General features: G+C 48.4%; 1 protein-coding gene across 2 annotated transcripts in view; it reads left to right on the forward strand.

Moving 5' to 3' along the window:
- Positions 1 to 24,362, forward strand: part of dnah9 (dynein, axonemal, heavy chain 9) — a 147,424-nt gene that overhangs the window by 88,283 nt on the left and 34,779 nt on the right. For both annotated transcript variants that reach the window (XM_030339717.1, XM_030339718.1), the window contains 10 exons: positions 265 to 459; positions 2,356 to 2,475; positions 5,353 to 5,541; positions 7,504 to 7,739; positions 8,526 to 8,648; positions 9,911 to 10,115; positions 17,908 to 18,072; positions 18,983 to 19,123; positions 20,584 to 20,754; positions 21,025 to 21,147. In XM_030339717.1, the coding sequence (XP_030195577.1) occupies positions 265 to 459; positions 2,356 to 2,475; positions 5,353 to 5,541; positions 7,504 to 7,739; positions 8,526 to 8,648; positions 9,911 to 10,115; positions 17,908 to 18,072; positions 18,983 to 19,123; positions 20,584 to 20,754; positions 21,025 to 21,147 (1,668 nt within the window). The remainder of the gene's footprint in view (positions 1 to 264; positions 460 to 2,355; positions 2,476 to 5,352; positions 5,542 to 7,503; positions 7,740 to 8,525; positions 8,649 to 9,910; positions 10,116 to 17,907; positions 18,073 to 18,982; positions 19,124 to 20,583; positions 20,755 to 21,024; positions 21,148 to 24,362) is intronic.

Consider the following 24,362-nt stretch of genomic DNA (forward strand, 5'->3'; position numbering starts at 1 on the left):
GTAACAAACGAGTCAAACGATGACAGAAAAGTGACGGGGCCAAAAAATCCACATTGACCACATTACAAAATCTATGTTTAGTTCTTAAAGCAAAATGAAACAGCCTGGCCTTTCATTTGATGTGTAGAAAACCACAGGCGCTGGCCTGCTGCTGTTTTGGGTCAATGTTAATCCTCTAGTGTAAGACAGTACGAAGGCAGACTTCCTCTGTCTGTTTTAACCGGTACTTCAACCATCGGGTCCCACGCTCTCCTCTCTCCCCAGGACCCAGAGTTCCAGCCCGACCTGGTCACCTCCAAGTCCTTGGCCGCTGCAGGCCTTTGCTCCTGGGTGATCAACATCGTCCGCTTCTACGAGGTGTTCTGTGAGGTGGAGCCAAAACGCCAGGCGCTCAGCAAGGCTAATTCGGAGCTGGCCACCGCCCAGGAAAAGCTAGGTGCCATCAAGGCCAAGATCAATGTGAGTGTGCACCTAGTTTCACAAAGACAGACCATCCCTGCCGTGCGTTTGACTGTTCTTTTTGCTTCGTATCTGTTGCAAGCATGCTGCATGCGGGGATCTGATTGGTTGACAGTGAACACAAACTCAGCACAGCACTACTAAACTTTCCTCAATGGGAAGCAAAGCTAAAACATGATGTCTCTGGGCACCGACGTTTAAAGAAAAAGGGTTTGTAAGGCTTTCGAATCAACACTGTGCAGACTAGCCAAACAGCTGACTGCTGTTTTTAATAAGTTTTCTTCACACGTTTACTTGACCTCAAGAAACACATTTAAGTATTAAAATACCCTGCCCTTATCAAACCACATTATGAAGTTACATTTAAATTTGAATGAAATCTGTGTATTATGTATTGCAGCCCAAAAAAAGTATGCAACTGTCCTTAATTGTCATTTATTGTAATTATACTAACAATAATTCATTAAGTTTCCTTCATCAGGCATGTATCATATTTAAGGATAAATGTATTATATATTGACAAAAATACCAAAAATCGACTCTGCACAAAAAACTCCAGAGACAAGAATCCTTGTAATCAGCACTTTAACAGCGATCATGTATTATGTATCACACTCCTGGTGATGGCACAGCGCTGGTACGCCATCCAAAAACAGGGCGCTTCGGGCGTCTACCAGCAACGCATCTCAAACCAGAATCGATCGACCTGGAAAAACCCATTAGTCCGTGCTCAACTTTATTCACGTCATATAAAAAGAAAGTTTGAAAACAATTCAAACTCTCACCAACTCTTCGCCACGCAAAACAGGCCCCTCCTTCACCTGGGCGTCGATACAATCCTCCACCGCCTCTTCGACGGCAAACGATGACACTACAGTACGGGAATGAAAGAGTGTTTACCACTTTGACAACGCCGCCGTCACAGCATCAGCAAACCCCCCGGTGGTGTTTTCCGCCATCACATCGATGCGCTGACATCCTCCCTAACTAGGGAGGATATTTCCCCCACCACCCCCCCTCTGTCACCATGCGGCGTCTCACCTGCTGGGCTCAGAAGACGAAACAGCGGACGCACGAGTTCTCTCGCCCGTCCCAGTTACTGTTTTCCTTTCCTTTCCTTTGGTTTTTTTCCGGTGTGCCCGTTCCGTGGGCTCGTTTGAGCGGATTGAGCGGGTCGGGGCAGCCGAGGGGAATTAGCAATCCTCCGACTAATCTTCGGGACCTGAGCGCCTCCTCTACCCATTAATCCTGTTTGTCCTTCCGCTAATTGCTTCCAAACGGCAAGTGAATCCACCGTGGTGGTGGTGGAGGTGGTGGTGGAGGAGGAGGTGGTGGAGGAGGAGGTGGTGGTGGTGTTGGAGGTGGTGGGGCAGAGGGGAGTGGGCGTGTAGATTCTGTAGCGCTCCAGACAACTTTTTTGCCCAATTCCCTGAGTTTGTTTTTCATTCCTGATGAGACACAGCAAACCGTGTTCCTCTGTGAAGGTTGGAGCAGGAAATTGTCAGTTTGCACGTGTCTGTGTGTTTGTGTGTGTGTGTGTGTGTGTGTGTGTGTGTGTGTGTGTGTGTGTGTGTGTGTGTGTGTGTGTGTGTGTGTGTGTGTGTGTGTGTGTGTGTGTGTGTGTGTGTGTGTGTGTGTGTGTGTGTGTTTCGTGTGAGTGTGTGCGATAGTTCATTTGACGTCTTAATTGTCTTTCTGTGCGCTGTCCTGCAGCAGTGTGTCAATCACTCGTCCTCTGTGTGTTTGCGTGTTTGTGCGTGTGCGTGCGTGTGTGTGTCTTTGGATGTGTGTGTGGGTTTGTGCGTGTTTATGCTGTGTGCATGTATGTTTGCGTGATTGTGCTGTGTTCGTGTGTGTGTGTGTGTGTGTGTGTGTGTGTGTGTGTGTGCGCGTCAGATACTCAACGAGAACCTGGCGACGCTGACGGCGAAGTTTGAGAAGGCGACCTCGGAGAAGCTCAAGTGTCAACAGGAGGCGGAGTCCACCGAGCGCACCATCACCCTGGCCAACCGCCTGGTGAGTCCCTATGTCTCTCTACCGCTCTCTCTCTCCATTCAATAAAGCTTTATCGGCATGGCCTTTTCAATTAACAAACTTTATTGGCATGACCTTTTAAATTAGCAAACGTGTTGCCCAACATGGAAATGAACAGAAATAAATATGCACATAAAGTAGATAATGCATGGAACCTGTAAATATTAAAATTGATAACATTCAATACAAAGACTAATTAGAAGATAAAGAACCATGCACACAATAAATTGTATATGATCTTCCTCTCTTTTATTCACTCTTTTTCATAGGGATACGTACTTCTCTGTCTCCGTCTCTGTCTCTCTCTCTCTCTCTCTGTCTCTCTGTCTCTCTGTGTCTCGGTCTCTCTCTCTCGGTCTCACTCTCTCTCGGTCTCTCTCTCTCAGTCTCTCTCGGTCTTTGGCTGGGTTCCAGTCGGTCCACTTGTGCCCTATACTGAGCACTATTTAGACAAAATTTGGTAGCGTTATCTGAAGTGTCAGCATACACATCTGGTTCCCTATGGTGCACCACGTAGTCATAATTCACTGTAAAGTAAATGCCCAACTGATGCGCACTTATTTCTACACAAAAAACGATTTTCATCTGATAGTGAGAAAGGGCATCAGGTTACATATGCAAATGAGCTGTCACTGTCTCTCCGTCTGTGTCTCTCTGTCTGTCTGTCTGTCTGTCTGTCTGTCTGTCTGTCTGTCTGTCTGTCTGTCTGTCTGTCTGTCTGTCTGTCTGTGATTCTCTGTCTTTTTCTGTGCTCCGTCTCTCTGTCTCTCTCTGTCTGTGTCTTTCTCTGTCTCTGTCTCTGTCTCTATTTGTGTGTGTGTGTGTGATCACAGTTAATCGGGCGGGTTGCCTCTATCTGATGATAATTAACTAAATGTAGCTATAGGTAAATGTAGATTTAGCAATTCAAGTCTTGCATCACATTCTTAACTTCAGTTTAACCATAGCCTTACAGCTACTTTCAAATCCTACCGCTAATCTTGATTAACTGTTAATTTCACAGCAACTCTCGATCCATTTGAATTGTGTTGCACACTCCCTTGAAAGTCTGATTTAATTCAGTTGGTGGTTAATATTAAACGTGTCAGTCAGATGGTCTGAATTACCAAAGAGAATATTTTAGATTGATCAAAGAACATTTAATTTTCTCCAATGAAAACAAGGGACTGTCGGCATGGATATCCTGTCTTATCTCTCTTATTAAGAATATCGTCTTTATATCCTTCTCAGAATTGGAGATATGAGTTGCGACATTTTGCCAGCCTGCTCCTTTTTAGTCGGCGTTGGCACCTTCTCTTTTTTTGAAGTTTCTCCCATAAGCCATGATTGCTCTGAAGAGATCTGATTTGGCGAATCCAGCACAGAGGACTATCAAAGGTTCTGGGTTGTAAGAAGGTTTAATGTGGTTTTGATTGCTGATTTGTTTCTTAAATGTTCAAAATTAAGGATTGCAACACAACTCAAGATAAAACAAATCCTTGATCGACAAATCTTTCATTAGCTCTCAACTCTTGCTCGATTCGATTCCTATTGGTTGCAACCAACCATACTCTCTCTCCTCTTTCTCTCTCTCTCTTTCCCTCTTTCTCACTTTCTTTTTCTCATTTTCTCTCTGTGTTGAGCAGGTGCACCGCAGCCTACAAATATTCATGCATACTTACACAATCACACAACCGCACACACACACACATGTAACATTTGTGTAACTTCACATGGATACCAATGGACATAAATACACATTGGCCCACAGACCCACGCATGGGCGCACACTGAAACACACGCAGTGCGGCAGTCAATGTGGTAGCCCACAGTGTAATCCCCCTGCTGACAGAAGCAGAAGAGAGAGGGGGGGGGGGGGGGGAGAGCGTGTAGACACGGTTAGTATGGTAATGAAAAATTATTCACAGGAAGATGGAAAAAGGGCTGACAGGAACAACAAGGAGCATTGGAGTCAGGGCTCCGTTGCTCATCACAAACATAATCACCAGAGCCATCACCCTGTCAGCCGATGGACGCTCTGGACCGCTCTGTGACGCGCCCTGGCTGTGGTGAGACCGTTGACGGGCCGGTGCCCCACGCAGGCCCTGTATAAGTAGCATGTAGTCCAGTGATTATAGGAGCTGTAGGTAGGACGTAAGGGGTATGGTTTTAGCAGGGGTTTTTTGCTGTTTCAGCTATCGGTGAGGGAAAAGGTTGTGTGAGAATATCTGTTTGGTGTCGACTGTGTTGACTGCAGCGTGTATGAGGCCTTTCTGACCCATCACTGGCATCACTCCCCAGATTGGTTCTAGGGGAATTTATCTTGCCTGTCAATCAAAGGTGCCTGTGTGCTTGTGTGTGGGTTTTGTATGTGTGTTTTAGTAAACGTGTGTGTGCTGTCTGTCCATGTGTGTGTGTGTATGCATCTAAGTTTATGCGTGTGTGTGTGTGTGTGTGTAAGCAATGCGTGTTTATGAGTGTGTGTGTGTGTGTGTGTGTGCATGTGTGGTTATGCGTGTGTGTGTGTGCATGTGTGGTTATGCGTGTGTGTGCATGCATGTGTGTTTATAAGTGTGTGTGTGTGCATGTATGTTCATGCGTTTATGTTTGTGTGTAAATGCATGCGTTTGTGTGTGTAAATGCATGTCTTTGTATGCGTGCGTGTTTATGTGTGCAAATGCAGGTATGTTTACGCGTGTGTCATCACCATCTTGTACTCGCCGTTGTCATCTTCTCTCTTTTTTAAGTTTCTCCCATAAGCCATGAATGCTCTGAAGAGATCTGATTTGGCGAATCCACCACAGAGGGCTATCAAAGGTTCTGTAAGAAGTTTTAATGTGGTTTTGTTGTGTGCGTGTGTGTGTGTGTGTGTGTGTGCAGGTGGGGGGTCTTGCCTCGGAGAACGTGCGCTGGGCCGAGGCGGTGGAGAGCTTCCGGCGGCAGGAGAGGACGCTGTGCGGAGACGTGCTCCTCATCACGGCCTTCGTGTCCTACCTGGGCTACTTCACCAAGCGCTACCGGATGCAGCTCATGGACAGCACCTGGAGGCCCTACCTCAGCGAGCTCACGGTCAGGAAACCCCCAGAACCATCGCACACATGCAAGGCTGGGGGGTGCCCTTGTCCCTTCCCCTTAAACATTTGATTGGCCACACAGAGTGCCACTCATACTTAATATTGCTATTTTTCTTTTTTTTTAATATCCTTTACGCACTCCTTTTCTCACTCTCTAATGTGCCAGTGAAGCTCTTTCTGCTTCTGATTCTAATTATAGCTACAACATATGGACTTGGCATTGTCTCGTACTCTCGCGGTACCCGAAACCACACGCACACACACAGTCCAGAAACACTCACTTTAAATGTGTGCAAATATTGTCAGCCGGCAACCCCCTGTCCCCCTGTCGAAGCCTACTGACGGAACGGGTCTGGCCTCCTCCCGCTCTCCAGACGGTTAGGACTGCAGGTCGTGTCTGCTCGCTGTCATGAACCCAAACAAGTGGAGGCACACTGCCACGCAGCGCGCTCACATATGCACAGACCGCTCCCGGCACTCTGATCCTCTCCATCTCATCTGATATCTAGGAGCTGAGCTCTTCGTGAAACAAAATGCGCGCGTCGCCAAGCTTTTGCGCGCGGCACGGGAACCCAACGTGGGACTCGGGCTCTCGTGAAGAGTGAACACACCCAAAGCAAAAAAGGAAACGCAGAATCTGAGAGGGAAGAGATCTGACAATAAGGGGGAGGTTTCAGGGACGGCTGTTTTTTTGAGCTGCATGTCACCGGGCGTGCTGTTCCTTCCGTCTCCGATGTCGATAGAGGCACACGTTGTATTAATTCCCTGTGTCTGGGCAAAACCAAACCATGTTCAAACTACTAGGAGTGCTGCTACTGCTGTTAGTACAGCTTACTATCTAGCTTCTACACGCATCATATCTGAAAGGAACTTCCAGAAGAAGGGAGGTGCACCCCTCAGGTCTTTATTCTTTTAAATCAGGGATCAAAACGTTTGTTCGGCGCAGTATTTTATCAAGGAGGCCTCACCATCTTGTACTTGTAGTACTTTTATTTCACGTTTTTCTTTAAATGATTTTTCTTTGAATGTTCTTGAGCCCAAGGCTTACAGAGCAGAGAAGTTTTCCTCATATTTGTAGAGCGACAGAAACAAGAAACGGAATCATTTAGTTATTGAGTAAAGCACATCGAACGTGAATGTAGCGTGGAGTTTGGACATGGATATTCACATTATTAATAAGCTTTGGGCTTTAGAAAGTGATTCCTTTCTTTGTAAAGCACTATGATTGGGCTCTTTATGCTTTATTATAATTTCCATTATTTAACGCAATTTTTAACACTGATCACATTCAGACAAAGCAACATAGTGATAAAAAAGAAAATACCATGCGACAAAAAGCTAAACAAAACATCCATTCATGCCTTAAGTACTTCACGCACACTTTAAAAGGATGTGGTCCATCCATTTTCTGCTTCTTTCAATTTATGATTTAATGCCTTTCAAGTCGTTCATTCCTCGATGTCGAGATTTCCCTGTGATGAGATGGTCCCATTGTGTTTGAAGTGGTGCGGCTGTAGAACTAAACATGCCTCGCGTTCAAATCAAATCCAATTTATTTATAGAGCTCATTTAAAACAGCGGCAGTTCACCAAAGTGCTGTACAATCAAAGACGCCATAAACAACACAATAATACAGAGAACCAAGAGATGCTCTCATACTGAGTTAAAAGCCAAGGGCAAAAAAATCAATTTTAAGACAGGATTTAAAAACATGCAATGTGGGGGGTTGGGTGTCACATGCAGAGGCAACTCATTCCAGGGTTTCAGCCTCAACTGCAAAGGCACGACCCCCCTGATGCTTGACCCTCGACCTTGGGATAACTATAAAGGTCTCCTTGAGTGACCTTGATGGGATGTATGGTTGTAGAAGGTCAGGACGACAGGTTGGAGCGAGTCCATGTTAAGCTTTGTATGCAAACAATAAACCAGTCACGTTGTCTTTCCCTCCTCTCCTTAGGTCCCCATCCCCGTGACCGCTGACCTCGACCCCCTGACCATGCTGATGGACGACGCCGACGTGGCCGCCTGGCAGAACGAGGGCCTGCCCGCCGACAGGATGTCCACGGAGAACGCCACCATCCTCACCTCCTGCCAGCGCTGGCCCCTCATCGTGGACCCCCAGCTGCAGGGCATCAAGTGGATCAAGAACCGCTACGGCGAGACCCTGAGGGTCATACGCATCGGGCAGAGAGGGTGAGGGGGGCCGTCCCACACGGGCACACCTGGGGGTCGAGGGGTCAACACCTGACGGAGTCGGATGTCAGGAATACAGCCGGACATCAAACATGGAATAAGGTTTCGGAATGAAGAGAACTTCTAACAAAGCCCGGATGTGATTGGATGGGCTTTTTAGAAGGCAGCGTCAACTGGGTTGAAATTTAGTTGTAACTAGTTAACTAGTTTGAGCGCGGGCGATAATCTGATGGTAGCGGACAAACGGTCTGCTACTCCCAGCTTCAACCCAGTCAGGGCGACTTACAGTGAATCCAGACGCATGTGGGAAAAGGAGCAGGTTGTGGCGAGGGCGCCTGATCTAAGGACGTCTAGTGAACACCATCTTACCACAGAAATACACGGGTACCATCGTGTTGTTGTTATCGTGAAAAATGAGTTATTGTGGGGTAACGTTGTTTCCATCCCGGTATAAAAGATAATCCTCCCATCGTATTAAATCATATTCCTTTCTGCCTTGGTTGTGTTAATGCTCGTCGACGAAGGCACGGTGCGTATAGCAGAGCACTGCACCGTGTAGCTTTCTAGTGGGGAGCTTGCCTTCAAACCCTTCTTTAATTGGTTCATCTCCATGGTGGAGTTGAGGAAGGGGTGGTCGACATTGTGGTTGTTGTTGTTATAGTGGATCATTAGGGTTTGGTGCATTGATCTGACTCTTGTTTGTGTGTGTGTGTCTGTCTGTATCTCGCTCTGTCTGTCTCTGTCTCTGTGTGTGTGTGTGTGTCTGTGTCTCTGTGTGTGTGTCAGGTACCTGGACGAAATAGAGAGAGCCCTATCGGCGGGAGAGGTGGTCCTGATTGAGAACATGGAGGAGGCTGTGGACCCGGTACTAGGACCGCTGCTGGGCCGAGAGACCATCAAGAAGGGAAGGCGAGTTGACCCGGATCGTTACACTGAAACCTCCTAGACATGCTAGTGGGTTAGATGGCTCCCAGGGCGGCAACCAAGGGGGTAACGGGCCTTTTTACAACCCTGCTTATCGCTGAGGGTGCATGGATCTCTCCCAGCCTGGTGGATCTTTACCCCGCAACATTATGCAGTACCTACAGGATAATTGGACCAGAAACGATCCATTTCGGGAAAGTGAAACTGAAAATTACACATAACTTCTTGTTTGTAGGGGTTTAAAAAAAGTCCCAGAACCGAACCCGGTGACGGGGCAAAGCCCTAAAGTTAACTACTGCCCTAGACACAGATAAGCAGCTTTCGTTTTTCCTCCTGGGCAGTCATCGATTTCCACCCATGGTCACGGCCTTACGTTGTGTAAAAACCTGTCCTCTGAGAAAGACCTTCCGCGCAAATAGCTGTTCATCTTTAAACATCGTTATTCAGTCTATTTCGGATATAACACCTTTGGTTGCTCTGTTGAATTCTTCCACTTGCATACATTGTTCGTTAAAGTACATTTTCTAGTTTCATTTTTATAAACCCCCTACTCTTAGCACGGACAGGCCATAGCGTTTCTGCATTTTCTTTTGGAGAGGCTTTCAATGGCTGGTTGCCACACTGATCTGCAGAGAGAAACCAAATGGGAATTTGCAAGTTCAGAACGGTCTCGCAAGGCTACACCTTACACACACACACACACACACACACACACACACACACACACACACACACACACACACACACACACACACACACACACACACACACACACACACACACACACACACACAGAGAGAGAGATTCTCTCTCTCGCCGCCAACACTGTCATCAAGGCTAAACCAACTGCTTCAAAGCTTATGGTATTAACACCACAGTGCACCACCACCTCACCATGTAATGTTTTCTTACCCAAAGGGTAAGTAAACCCTTGTAAACCGTTTTGTTTGGGCTCACAAAGTGTCGGTGAACCTGTACGTGTTATCGTTGACGAAAATGTAAAAAGCTGTTAACCGGTGGGAAATTATCTGTGAAATACTAGAAGTCTGCCGCTACCGGCTCGAACCTGTTTTCCAGAGTTGTCGTTTTCTATTGACTGCAAACCATGTGTTAAGTTTGTGTTTTGAAAGCGGCTTTCACTCCTGCTTTTACGGAGCACAGCGCTTCTAAAACAAGAGCTCTCCCTGCTCACTCTGTCGAGGCTCGTAGGCGTGGGTGTGTCTACTGACCGTCTAAACCCCGTACAGGTGCATCAAGATCGGGGACAAGGAGTGCGAGTACAACCCCAGCTTCCGGCTGATCCTGCAGACCAAGCTGGCCAACCCCCACTACCAGCCGGAGCTGCAGGCCCAGTGCACCCTGATCAACTTCACCGTCACCCGCGACGGCCTGGAGGACCAGCTGCTGGCCTCCGTGGTCAGCATGGAGCGGCCCGACCTGGAGGAGCTCAAGGTGGGTCCGAGGGAGGGAGGGAGAGAGAGGGAGGGAGGGAGAGAGAGGGAGGGAGGGAGGGAGGGAGAGTGAGAAAGATGGTGGGAAGGGAGAGAGAAAGATGAGGGAGGGAGTGATATATGGTGGGGAGGGAGAGAGAAAGATGAGAGGAGGGTGGGAGAGAGGGTGAGGAGGGAGAGAGAAAAATTGAGAGAAGTTAGAGAGAAAAACACTGGAAGTCCCCGCTCTCTCTCTCCCTCTTTGATCATTTTGAAAAATGCTAGACTGTTGATGGAGAGGGAGCTGCTGTCAATCAGTGGCAGAAAACGGGTAACTTTCTGAGCAAGATGACATGAAAGTCATTCATTTTCATTGAGTTTTGTACAACTTGTTTGCGACAGTATAAGACAAGATTGCTGCAGCAGAAAGAAATCCATTGAAACAGCGTTACGTAATATTTTGTCAAGATTATAAGGATGGATGTGTTTCATTATGAGATCGTCATGACCGCTGGTGAACAGCGGAAAAATGGGAGGTTGTTTGTTTCATTCCCCCTTTTAAATTGAAAGAGAAGAGAGGAAGTTGCTTCTGGATGCACTCAGAGCAACAGCAGCCTTGTTGAAACACAAATGAAAGGACAATACCGGTCACGCTTCTCTCCCGGCTTCACCAAAACAATAAAGATGTGCATGTCTCCCACAAAATGAGCCATCGGCATCACAGACCTTTAGTCTTTAGGAATCTATGTGCATCGGTCAGTACAGAGTTTGAAGAACAGTTAATCACCATGCGAGCCATTTAGTAAATGCCTTATAAATACCAAAGTGCTATATTGCTATTATTGACATGGAGGGCAGGTCCACCCACACTAAATGCCCTTCAGCTGAATCAGTACGAAGAACGACGTACTTCCGACAACTTCTATTGATAACAGATATTTTCGGTTTTAGTGAAGCCAGGAGAGTTAGCCAGACCTGTATTGTTTCATAGGTATTACCGTAATGAACACTTCCCTAAAGGACCATGTGGGGCTTTTGCAGGAGGATGAAAGAGATGAATCCGCAACAAAGGATATTTTGGTTTGTTTCGTCTTCTTTGCTTTGACAGATGTCCTTTTATCCGACAGTCAAAGCGCTCTTAAACTTCGCCTTCAGAAACAGTCTGGCAGGGTATGTGTCCCGCTCCTTGAGTGGTTATCACAGAAACAAGCCGCTCCCCAGGCACCAGACACTCCTCTCTCGTCTGCGTCCCTCCCGTCTCCTCAGGTGTAACTGTGAACTCACACGTCTAGGACTAACAGGGCGGCGGTGCGGCACACGGAACGGTCTGCTGCTGGCGCTCCTCTCTGTGCATCAAACAGAAACCTTGACCGCCGCCGCCGCCGCCCGCAGGGTCTTTGAACACAGCGCGAGAATAGCATTTAGTGTTCTTGCCTTCATTAGTTTGAACAGGTGATAGGCGCTTGATAAAACTTGAAGCGTGTTTTGTGATTTGGTGCGTTGGCTTCAATTGGACCGTGTGAAAGTGATGAAACACGAGTCCTGAAATAAACAGGCTTTGATTAACTAAGAGCTGCAAGCATATGTGGGGCATAATGTATGGCCTTCACGTAGGGAGATTAGGATTGGGACTGTCTGTGTGTGGGGGGGGGGTGTATGTGTTTGTCTGTGTGTATTCCTGTGTGTGTGTGTGTGTGTGTGTGTATATGTGTGTGTTTTGTCCTGCTTGGATACGTTTGGCATTACCGCGCGCAGTGCTTCGACTTACAATATTGCGCATAAGAAATCAATCACGTGAAACTTTACTTAAAGTCCATTTCCACGCATTAGGACCGTAACCCATCCCAAACCAGAAATAATGTTGCCCATTCCGGAGCGATATGGTTTACCGGGCGGAAGATTTACGGCATAAGTTTCCCTGCAGAGACCCTGGGGACAGTCTGCCGGCCAGCATCCTATTCATCATCGCCGGCCATGTCTCCCCGACTGCTCTCTGTGCAGAGAATCCCTCGGCCCGGTTCACTTTTACCCCGTATTCTCCTCCCAAACAGCTCCGCGGACCAGCCTCGCAGGCAACTGTTTTAAAACCCGAGGATCATTGGGATTAAACGCGTTTTTGTCGAGAGCTGTTTGGTCTCTTTTTTAGGCATTAACGATTCTCTGCATCCTGTGGTCCCCCCACACACACACACACGCACCTGAGATATGGAGGAGATTTTTGAAAGGAGGCACCGGCTTCGGGGACGAGGGGGATGAAATGGTGTGTGTGTGTGTGTCTTCTTTTCCTCTTACTTCTTCTCCATTTCCTTTTCATTCTTCTTCTTCTTCTTCTTCTTCTTCTTCTTCTTCTTCTTCTTCTTCTCCTTCATTTTCTTCTTCTTCTCCTTCTTCTTCTTCTTCTTCTCCTTCTACTTCTCCTCCTCCCCCCTCCTCCTCCTTCTTCTTCTCATTCTTCTTATTATTCTCCTCCTCCTCCTCCTCCCCCCCTCCTCATTCTTCTTCTCATTCTTCTTATTCTCCTCCTCCTCCTCCTCCTCCTCTTTCTTCTTCTTATTCTCCTCCTCCTCTTTCTTCTTCTTATTCTCCTCCTCTTTCTTCTTCTTATTCTTCTCCTCTTTCTTCTTCTCATTCTTCTCCTCCTCCTTCTCATTCTTCTTATTATTCTTCTCCTCCTCCTCCTCCTCCCCCCCTCCTCCTCCTTCTTCTTCTTCTTCTTCTTCTTCTTCTTTTCATTCTTCTCCTCCTCCTCCTCCTCCTGCTCCTCCTGATCCCAAGCTCCAGACCCGGTTCCAGCCGTCACAGCGTGTCGCCGATGCAGGTCAGAGCTAACCGTTAGCTCCCCGGCTCTGTTATGCTCTGCGGCGGGCGGCGCTAAGCCTCAGCCTGGAGGCGCGGCGTGCCAGCGCACTCATAACCGCTGCCAGTTAATTGTCTCCGGGGCGTTATGTTTCCGTGGCTCGCGCGCGCGAAAGAAGAAACCCTGCCAGTAATGAAGCGAGAGCGGGCTTGATCAAAGCCCGGTTCCTTAATGACGGCATATGCTTGTCTTACTGACACACCCGCGGGGGGGGGGGGGGGGGGGGGGGAGAGGGGGGAAGACGATGGGGGTCGGAGGATAACTGTGTCAGCACGTTTGAAAAAGGAACGGCCATCGTGGGCTACTGTAGCCTGCCATGGCAATTAGCCAGGACGGTGACACACACGCGTCCCCCGTCCCTCACTGGGACGCTTGTTATCCGGGGAGGACAACCCGAGGTCCTGCGATGGGGTAGCCAGACCTGTGTACACACGCACACGAACACACACAGTGGGGTCATGGTCGTTCTTCCGGGGGAAGTTGTGATCGCCGGGTAATACCAAAACCAGGCAATGAAGGACCAAACGCTAGAGTCTTGTTCAGAATCATTTCCCCCACCAGTAGTGTCAGCATTAGTCTGCACGTAGGCCTTCATGTTGCTCCGACTCCTATAGAGTTGTATACATTTTAAAGTTCTATACCTGTGGGCTTTCATCCGGACACAAACCGTTGTGTTATCTTTTTACGGCGTCGGAGAGCGGAAGCCTCTCGCCTGAGCGAGCGATGCTAGCTATTTTAAAACGGCGGATCCTTTCAGCGCTGGGAACGACAGCGGATCTCTCCAGGAGAAGTGCAATGTGATTTAATGAACCCCTGTTTAATTAGCGCTTCACAGAGACGGGAGGAACGAGTGCGGGGTGACAGAGGGGGGGGGTTGAGGGAAGGGGGGGGGGGGGGGCATTGTGGAAGTCGGTGTATCATTTTAATTAATGCTGCGAGTTAGAAAGGGAGAGGCGGTCTGTTGGGGGGGGGGGGGGGGGGGGGGGGGGGGGCTAGTTTAGTGTTGTGCTTTGTTGTGCGCCGTGTACGGCGGGAAGAACCTCGCCATCACAACAACAACGGGGCTTGGCGGGAAAGGAGAGCTTGCGCGGCGGTGGCGGCGGCGGGGTAAACAACGCCGGCTGACAACAATCGGCTCCGGCGGGCGGCGGTGGAGGTTGGCTCCTTACCTGTTCCCGTCGCGCTGAATGACTGGGCGCCCATTATGCCGCTAATGAGGTTAGCGTCGGCGCTGAGCCGTAAGATGACTATGCGGATAGAGGAGATAAGGAGGGAGCTTGTTTAGCTGCAGACGGCGGCGGCGGCGTGCTAAGAAGCTTAAATGTTAGCTTGACTCTTTTTCTCGGGAGGGGGCTCTCAGGAACAACACTGTGTGTGTGTGTGTGTTTGTGTGTGTGTGTGTGTGTGTGTGAGCGTGAGCGTGTGTGTGTGAGCGTGTGTACGAGTGAGTGTTTTGTTGATTGAAAACACAGACCAGGGGTCTCGTTGTGACTTCCTCCTGGACTTCGGGGTCTGTGAGTGTGTGTGTGTGTGTGTGTGTGGGACCCGGGGTCTCGTTGTCTCTTCCTCCTGGACCTCACGGTCTGTGTGGCGCTCATCACCGGGCCGCCCGCCGTCTGCGATGCTAGACGTATCATCACGTCTCCGTGACAATTAGCCCCCACGACTGCTGTTTGTTTATGTGGGCTGCTTCTTTTTTTTTTTTTTTTAAATGCTACGCGAGGCAATTAGGTGTGAGATGCGCCGCAGGAGAGCTAACTGTTCATATCTGGCTCATTATGGGAGTCATTGGGGAACGTTTTGAACTGGATACAGTTCCCCCCCACCCTCCCCCCGTGGGAAGACTCCTGAAAATTAACGGCACACATTCAAGCACACACACGTGCACACGCGTACAATAACGCATGCACACACACACACACAAACGGACGATCAATAAACATGCCACATGCATGCCACAAACATGGACACACGTGCACAATAACAGACACACAAACACACAGAAATTGACGATCGCACACTCACATGCACACACTCATAAACAGACAAAGACTCACACAAAGGGATAATCACACACACACTTGCACACACAAACTCATACACGGACACACAAACACACAAATGAACAATCACAAACACACTCACATACACACACACACACCCAGACACAGACAAACACAATCGCACACAAATACACACACACAATCACACCCATAGCACACCCCTCGGACAGTTACTCAATTAATGATATCATCACTCCGGATTTGACGACCTTTCTCTTTGGTGGAACATCCCGTTCCCGCTCATATTTATTCATTATTTGTTATTTTATTTTTCGTGATGTTGATTTCCGATGCCTGTTTGTCTCTTGCGTCCCAGACGGCGGCTCTGGGCTGTCACAGCCCAAACACTAGCGCCTGTGTTTCACACCGGCTCAGTCGCTCCCCGCCGAATTAAAAAGGCGACGGTGGCGAGAGCCAACGCCATTAGGACGACGGGAACTCAGTGAGGACGCGTCCGCGTCGCCCAGTGGCTCACCAGCCGTGGGCAATGGGTGCAGAGGGAGAACAGGGTGCCCAGCTGTGTGTGTGTTTGTTTGTTTGTTTGTTTTTTAAGGGCTGAAACTTAATTTGTCATAGATTTTTGGCGTTTTCATTAAACCATTTGGACTGTAAAATGTCGTAATGATGGTAAATGCTGAAGCTGAACACAAATTAGTCAACACTAGTGTGTTCCTAATCGAAACCAAATGATAACATTAGAGTGTTCATAATCTAAACCAGATGATACACTAGGCTAGTGTATTAGTGACTAGAGTGTTTATAATTCCTAATCTAAACCAGACGATAAACTAATGTTCCTAATCTAAACCAGACGATAAACTAGTGTTCCTAATCTAAACCAAATGATAAAATTAGAGTGTTCCTAATCTAAACCAGATGATACACTAGACTAGTGTATCATCTGGTTTAGATTTTAAACACTCTAATGACTAGTGTTCATAATCTAAACAAGATGATAAACTAGTGTTCCTTATCTAAACCAGATGATAAACTAGTGTTCCTAATCTAAACCAGATGATACACTAGACTAGTGTATCATCTGGTTTAGATTTTAAACACTCTAATGACTAGAGTGTTCATAATCTAAACAAGATGATAAACTAGTGTTCCTTATCTAAACCAGATGATAAACTAGTGTTCCTAATCTAAACCAGATGATACACTAGACTAGTGTATCATCTGGTTTAGATTATGAACACTCTAATGACTAGAGTGTTTATAATCCTAACAAGATGATAAACTGGAGTTCCTTATCTAAACCAGAAAATAAAACTAGTGTGTTTCTCATCTAAACCAGATGAGAAACCATAGTGTTCCTATTCTAAACCTGATGATAAACTAGTCTGTTCCTAATCTAGAGGGACAGGCCCTGTGTGGTAGTAGAGACCACAGATGGGAAAGGACAGACAGTAACAGAGACCACTCAGGGGGTGGGACAGACAGTACCAGAGACCACCCAGGGAGTGGGGGCACAGGCCGTACCAGGGACTACAAAGGGGGAAGGACATGAGGGCTGTCTTTGGCCTGCCAGCGTCTCGGAAGTGTTCGGGAGTCGTTTGCTTCTTTTCAAAGTGTTTCCGTTTTTTTTGGTTTCTTTTTAACCACACATCAAAGAAAGGAAGAGGGGGAAAAAAGGGTCTCTCATCCATATGGCGAAGCCTTAGAGAAAACACCCATTATAATCAAGCTGAGTGTGTGTGTGTGTGTGTGTGTTTGTACACGTCTGTGTGTGTGTGTGTGTGTCTATGCGCTGCCTATATTTGCTACAAGCTACCAGTGTGTGTGTGTGTGTGTGTGTGTGTATGCATTCATGCATGCTATGCACGTGCGCGTACATGCCCGTATGCTCGTGTGTCAATGCGTGTATGTGTGTGCGCGCGCGTGTGTGTGTGTGTGTGTGTGTGTGTGTGTGTGTGTGTGTGTGTGTTATCCGGCATCAAAGCCGGTACCCATGGATGGACTGGAGCGGTGGGGTCACTTGGCAGAGACCCCGGTGTCAGCCAACAGACGCGGGCGTGCTAATCCAGCCCGCAGCCCCGTAGCCTTTCACGGCAGCAGATAACCGATTCAGAGAGGAGGGGCGGGGGGGGATATTGATTAGCGCTGCCTTTGAGGCGCCCTTCAATGTCCGCTCTTCTCGCCGCGGACCCCCACGCCTCCGACAGCTATACCTCATTTTCCACTCCAGAAATGGATTCCCTCGGCCGTGAATCTGCAGCTAAACGCGTGCTGCCTTTCCCCCCGCCGTCGCCGCCGCCGCCAACGCTTTCGCTCCTCTCCGCGTCCGATGTTGAAATATCGGAATCACAAAATCTGGAATATGAACATGTTTCAAATTAGTTCATGGTTAAAGGATGGTATTTTTTGGATTGTGTGTTTGTGAAAGAGGAGCATGTGTGTGTCTGCTATGTGTTTGTGGAGTCCAATCCGTACATTGTGTTGTTTCACTTTTTTCTTTTTGACTTTTTTTCCACTTTGGCGTGTTTTTGATGCAAGGCATGTGATGCATTGTATGCAGGGCCGGCAATAATTCAATGTTACCGTTTATTGTCTTTGAATAGTACCATTACCGTCATGAAATGAAGATGTGGACTCATTGTGATAGCCCAGGTTTATAATATAAATCAACTGTGATTTGATGTAATCAACTTAAATAATCAAAATATGAGATTTGAAATCATCAAAGGGAAAGGAGAACTAGTTTTAGTCTGATACCATCCTTTAAATTTGATATTTTCCACGTTTCCCTATTCTTATCGTGAGATAAAAGAGATGAGAACGGTATTTTTAAGTGACAAGCGTATCGTGACATCTCTGTAACATTACGCTGTAACATCACCCTGATTACGGTGATAACATGTTAACACGTGTTTCTCCCGTCTCCCTCCCCCCAGTCCAACCTGACCACGCAGCAGAACGGCTTCAAGATCACCCTGAAGACCCTGGAGGACAACCTGCTGTCCCGCCTGTCCTCGGCCTCCGGAGACTTCCTGGGGGACACGGAGCTGGTGGAGAACCTGGAGACAACCAAGCTGACCGCCGGAGACATAGAGGAGAAGGTCTCCCTCCCTCTTACACTCTCTGGCGCTGTCTCTCTCTGTCTCTGTCTCTCTTTCTCTTTCTCGCTCTCTCGCTCGCTCCCTCTTTCACTCTCTGTCTCTCTCTTTCTTTCACTGTATGTCTCTCTTGTTCTCTCTCTCTCTCTCGCTCGATCGCTCTGAGGCTTGCTCCTTCTCTCAGTCCCTCACTCTTCCCAACTAAATCCTCTGTAACTCTTTTTCTTTCTCATCTCACATCCCCTCACCGTCTCCCTCTCCCTCTCCCTCTCTCTCCCCCTCCTTCAGTCTCTCTCTCTCTAGCCCACTCACTCGTCCTGATTATCTCCATAGTTTCTCGTCGAGGTCCTCCCCTGTTTCTTTAAGGTCACAAACATGATGAGACCACAACAATCTCTTGTTTTCCAGCAAGCCACTAAAGGGAAAAAAGGACAAAAACACGACACCAAAAAAACAAAATGACTGCTGCTTTCAACATTGTCCCTGACACTTGAAAGAGCCTGCGAGACATTCCTCTGTTTGTTCCATTTCCCTGTGTTTCCTCAGCTGCCGTGGAATGGCTCAGGTACTAAGTAGAGGAGAGAAGGCGCATTATTGTAGTGCTGTGTGCGGCGTGGGAACATTCTGGTTCACCGTGAAATTGGAATCTCTTCTGGCTCTGAGCGCCGTGTATTTTATTAACTCAGCAAATCATTTGATCATTAGTTGATTGATAAATCCTACGTGTGTGTGTCCGTGTGTGTCTGTACCTTCGTTTTTTACAGGCGAATCCTAGTTTGTTTTGTTGTTGTTGATTTTGTGTGTTCGTAAGCGATTCTCCATTTGCCTGCTTCTCCAGCTCACCCTCTTTGCATCTTTGTGTGTGTGTGTGTGTGTGTGTGTGTGCGTGTGCGTGCGTGCGTGCGTCTCTCAGGTGAAAGAAGCCAAGGTGACGGAGGCCCAGATCAACGAGGCCCGGGAGCACTACCGCGCCGCCGCCGCCCGGGCCTCTCTCCTCTACTTTATAATGAACGACCTCAATAAGATCCACCCCATGTACCAGTTCTCCCTCAAGGTGCACCTCCCTCCCCCACCGCCACCTCCCCCTGTCTCCCCCTCCCCATCCGGCCCTCCCCTATCTCCCCCTCCTTCCCCTCAAGCCCCCCCTTCCCATCCGTCCGTCCCCTCCCTCTCTTCCCCTCAACTTGCCTCGCTGCCCGTTCGCTGCTACGCTGCGGAGAGAACGAGAGAAAAAAAGCGAGAAGGCGACCATGTGGATTCTCACCCTCTGCCCTGCGTGTTTGATGCGAGCTACCTCTGCTTTTAATTACGCCGCCCGCCTCCCGAGCGTGGTTATGTGTAGCGCTGTAAGGTCTCTCACGCGCTGGCCCCGCCGCGGGCTAGGGCCGCCCCCCCCCCTACCCCCACACCACACCCCGGGGCTGCTGAAGAACTGTTTGTAATCACAGCGTCGCTCGCGAGCTCCCGACTCCCATCTCTCAGAACACAGCCCGGCGTTCCGCATTCAGAGAGTTGTAGCGCACCCCTGACCCGTAGCGAGGGAAACGAGGTGCGTCGGGATCTAAGAGCAGAGGCTCATTACGTTCTGGGCCGTGCGACCCGTGGCGGAGGGGGGGGAACCGGGGCGCAGACGTCTGGCGTCTGCACCGGGGACGGACGGATCCCTGGCGTTGGGCTCCGTGGTTCGTGGAAGCGGAATGAGGGTTCTTTTCTGTTTCGGTTTAGCCCCGCATTTGTTTTCTCTTTATCGTCCTCCATTAACGCCGCGACGTAAAATGGATAATCGAAAGCGATGGTGGGGTCCCAGTCGTTATATTGTACACTATCCCGACTCGCTGATGCGAGGATTTAGGGTTTAATAAAAGCTGGAGGTCATTTAGACTCTTCCCCAATGGGATTTTGTTTCATAAATGTTTGAGCATGTCGTTTGATATTTCACGTAAAAATTCCCCAATGTTAATTCATGAGCTAAATCTCCTAAATCCAGCCCAAGCTCGGGTTGATTGCTGTTCTCCTGATGAGAACAAAAGGATCCATTAGTCAAGTCATTTTATTTCTAAAGAACATGTAAAAACGTGCCAGGGTGGGCCCACGCAGTGGTTGAGTACCACTTAGGTGGTGCTTAAAACCGCAATGTAGTTATTAAAAACCAATAGGACAAACGATGACGATAACAACAGAGACGTTAGAATAAACATACTCTCAGTTTGACTCCAACTCAAAAAAAGGGTGCGAATTATGAAAGCGCTTTTAAAAAAAACCTGACCACGAAGTGGCGTGCAGCTTAGCTCCATTAAAACAGCAATTTACAGCGTTGAAGGAAATACAACAGGCAGACGATAAAGACCCAGCGCTGTAGATAAGAGACAGGAAGTAGTCCCAGCTTGAGGCACCAGGTAGTACGTCTGAAAGTGAACCTAGCAGGAGCAGGACCTGAGGGCCTTCTAGAACCTTCCAGGGGTGGAGCGACACCACCCGTGTGACCAGTGTGTCTTACCCCACCCCCCCCCGCAGGCGTTCAGCGTGGTGTTCCAGAAGGCGGTGCAGAAGGCCCCGCCCGATGAGAGCTTGAAGCAGCGGGTCTCCAACCTCATCGACAGCATCACCTCCTCCATCTTCCAGTACACCACCCGGGGCCTGTTTGAGTGCGACAAGCTCACCTTCACCGCCCAGCTCGTCTTCCAGGTGGGTGGAGGACATGAGTGGTGAGAGTCGGGGAGAGGGGGACATGGGGGTCGGGCTATAAGCCCCTCGAAGGCAGAGAGGAGTGTGGGGGGTGGGGGGGTTTCGACGTGGCTCCGTGTTTGAACCGACCCGATCGAATTCCCCACCACCACCTCAAGACGGAGTCTCCAGAGTGCTGTCTCCGCAGCAGGGGGGGGTGCGAGATAAACCGAACAGAAAGTCAAGCTCCTTCTTCTTCTCTGCTTTGTTGCTCTTCCCCTCCGTCTCCAGATACTGCTGATGAGTAAGGAGATCGACCCCGGGGAGCTGGACTTCCTCCTGAGGTACCCCGTGATGCCGGGTGTGTCCTCGCCCGTGGACTTCCTCACCAACCACTCCTGGGGAGGGATCAAGGTGAGGAGACGGTGGCGTGTCAAACCCTGAGTCCCTCAACCCGAGAGTCCTGGGTCGACTCTTTTGATGCAGCGGTGCATTTATGTGCCGTGTGTGTGTAAATGTAGGCCCGAGTGTGAGTGGGTGATAGAGTTAATTGTGGAGTGCTTTGAGCGGTCATGGTGGCGAGTGAAGAGCACTTTGTAAATGCTGCGTGTTTATTTATTTTTGACTGAGCTTCTATTGGGGTAACTCTGGCCATAGAGCTTCGCTGAAGAGGCAGTTAAGGCAGATGGTTGAGGGTTTTTTTTGGTGCACAGCTTCAGTACCGTACTACAAAGTCTGGACAGTCGAATCAGTTTGGACAATTTGCCTCCACAGCTATTTTCTTCCCCCTGCCATCCAAAATATAAATAACTGGCACAAAATCAATGCAGCTGATCTTTCCTGCAATCTGTAGAGGCCGCTCGGAAGAAATTAAGATATTCTTGATGTTTCTTCGGAACGGGGGTGAAGGGAAGTATTAAATAGAAAGAAGATCATTCTTGCTGCTTATCTCAAATTGCAGTTTAGTCCGAGCCTTCAAATCCAATCCGGCTTTCCTTTCCCCTCGCAGTCAGAAATCGTATTCCTGATAAATAACCGGTGTAGTGGGCGACATTTAATTTCCGGCTACATCTTTTAACACCGACTTTCCTGATTGGCTGCAACACATCGCAGGACTACTAACAATCCTCCGCACTCACCCCGAAGCTTTCTCTGACATCCGCTGGATTACGCACCTCTTTCACCAGACAAGAAGAAAGTAGATTATAATCATTTTTTTGCATTGCTGGTCTTGCAGCAGTAATACGACGACTAAAGCAGATTAAAAAATATAAATCATATACCAAAGAGCGAGAGAGGGGGGGAGAGAGAGAGACTTCCAATGAACTGATGTCGGTGTCAGATGAAGCAGAAGTTCCATTGTAGGTAGAAGAGTCTGGGGGCCTTCCTCTGGGAGTGAGCCGTCACATCCATGCTGATACACTGGTTATCTGATACACCGGCGGACACTTTCATCCACTTATCAAAACCTATTAAAATTTTTGTCACTGAAATTGTCATAATCAAAATAGTATGCTAATAATAAGCGAGACTCCGCCGCAGTCACTTTTGATTCACGAGGTTACGCCTGGGAAAAAAAAAGAAAATGGCAGAATGATAGGCCTGGTAATACCGATCGTAATGCCGACATTGTTGTGTTTAATATTATCATGGCTGTTTGGAATTGAGTCTCATTACGTTTGTTGTGTAGGTGTTGTGTGTAGGAGATAACACGCATCGCATTCCTCCACCTCACTCATCAAGCTACCACTTTGCTCTAATCTCTCTCAACCTTTTATGCAAATAGTCTGACTGGTACCCGCCAGACTCATCAACTAATCTAAACGTACACAACACTGTGCTTTCAGCTCGACTAAGTGGCTGCCGAATGGCAGAGCATAGCTTCCAACCCCTGTCAGATGCTCTTTGAGTGGCAACAGCGACATGCAAGACCCAGGAGACCCCATAGACAGGGTCTCTTTCTCTCCCTCTCGCTATCTCTCGCTCTCGTTCTCTCTCGCTCTCGTTCTCTCTCTCTCTCTCTCGCTCGCTATCTCGGTATCTCTCTCTCGCTCGCTATCTCTCTTGGTCTCTCTCTCTCGCTCGCTATCTCTCTTGGTCTCTCTCTCTCGCTCGCTATCTCTCTTGGTCTCTCTCACTACCGCTCTTTCATTCTCTGTCTCTCTCTCTCTTGCTCTCTCCTGCTCTCAATAGTCCGGGTCTCTCTCATTTGCTCTCGTTCTCTCTCTCTCTCTCTCTCGCTCTCTCTTTATGTCTTGCTCTCTCTCTCTCGCTCTTTCTTTCTCTCTCGCTCTCGTTCTCCCCCTCTCTCTCTCTCCCTCTCGCTCTCTCATTCTCTCTTTTTTGCTCTCTCTCTCTCTCGCTCTCTCTTGCCCTTGCTCTCTCTCTCACTCGCTCTCTCTCTTGCTCTCTCTCTCTCTCGCCCTCACTCTCTCTCGCCCTTGCTCTCTCTCTTGCTCTCTCTCTAGCTTTCTCTCATTCTCCTCATGAATGTTTCAACCTTTCTCCTCAATCTTTACCGATCCTTAAACCTGACTCCCAGGCCAGTGGCCTCCCTGCTCTCAGCGCAAGATGGTGTCATTCACTCGTCATCTGGTCTGGGTGGATTTCAAAGGTGGATGGAAGGCCCCCCGATTACCCTGGCTGTATGGATGTATGTATGTGTGTGCGTGTGTGTAAAGGCTAGGGAAGAACTCCGCAGGGTCGAAGAAGCTGAGGACTCTCTGTTATTAAACCAAAGTGACCTTTCATTACTTTTCTATATTATGTGCAATATGTGTTACCAGTTTAATGTTGGAAAAGGGATATTTTTTTCCTGTCTCTATTGCTAGCAACCAGGGAAATCTGGAGGCATTCAACCTCGCTGTCATTTGATTGGTAGTTTGAGTCCAGTTTTTTCAATCTAAGTGTAATTTCATGCATTGTTTCATTATGACAATGTGTGTGTGTGTATGTGTGTGTGTTTAAGCCTTTGGTGTGCACATGCATGTGTGTGTTTCTGTGCCCGTCCGTACGTGTGTGCGTGCACGCCCATTCACGTACTGTGTTTCATTTTTGCAGTCAGTGTCCGTGCACGTCTGCGTGTTTGCGTCTGCGTTTGCACGTTTGCTTGATGAGTGAAGCGCACGTGTGGTGCATCTTGTCCTTGTATTGTTTTGCGCTCATCATCGAGAACGTCGGCTAAGGACTGCACCTAGTGCCCCCCTATACCCTCCCCCCACCCTCCCCCACCCCCCAGATTAGATAAAAGGGTTGTCAGGTGGATCGCCACAATAAGAGCGCAAAGGTTCTGCAAACATATGCATATTCCATATGCCTCCCCCGCCATGAAGTGGAAGGGATCATGTTTGCTCAGCGTTTCTGTTTGAGTCAACATTATTCATACGAATGCCGGACAGATAAGCCGTCCCGTCTGCTTTTATTTGCTACTTTTTTGGTTTGTTGGGTTTGTTTGTCGTCCCCAACTTTTGTGTTTTCCCCTATGTGGCACTTATTCAAGTGATAAACAATCCAAGTGCCTTTGGCTGTTCATTAAGGCGAAAACAAACGTACCCAACTGGCTGGAGTCTTGAATGCGGCTCACTGATAAACTGGCTTTGGTTGGACTTCCCAGAGCTATGACTTTGGTT

Source organism: Gadus morhua, chromosome 18, assembly GCF_902167405.1.
Source record: "Gadus morhua chromosome 18, gadMor3.0, whole genome shotgun sequence".
In the NCBI taxonomy this organism is placed as follows: domain Eukaryota; kingdom Metazoa; phylum Chordata; class Actinopteri; order Gadiformes; family Gadidae; genus Gadus; species Gadus morhua.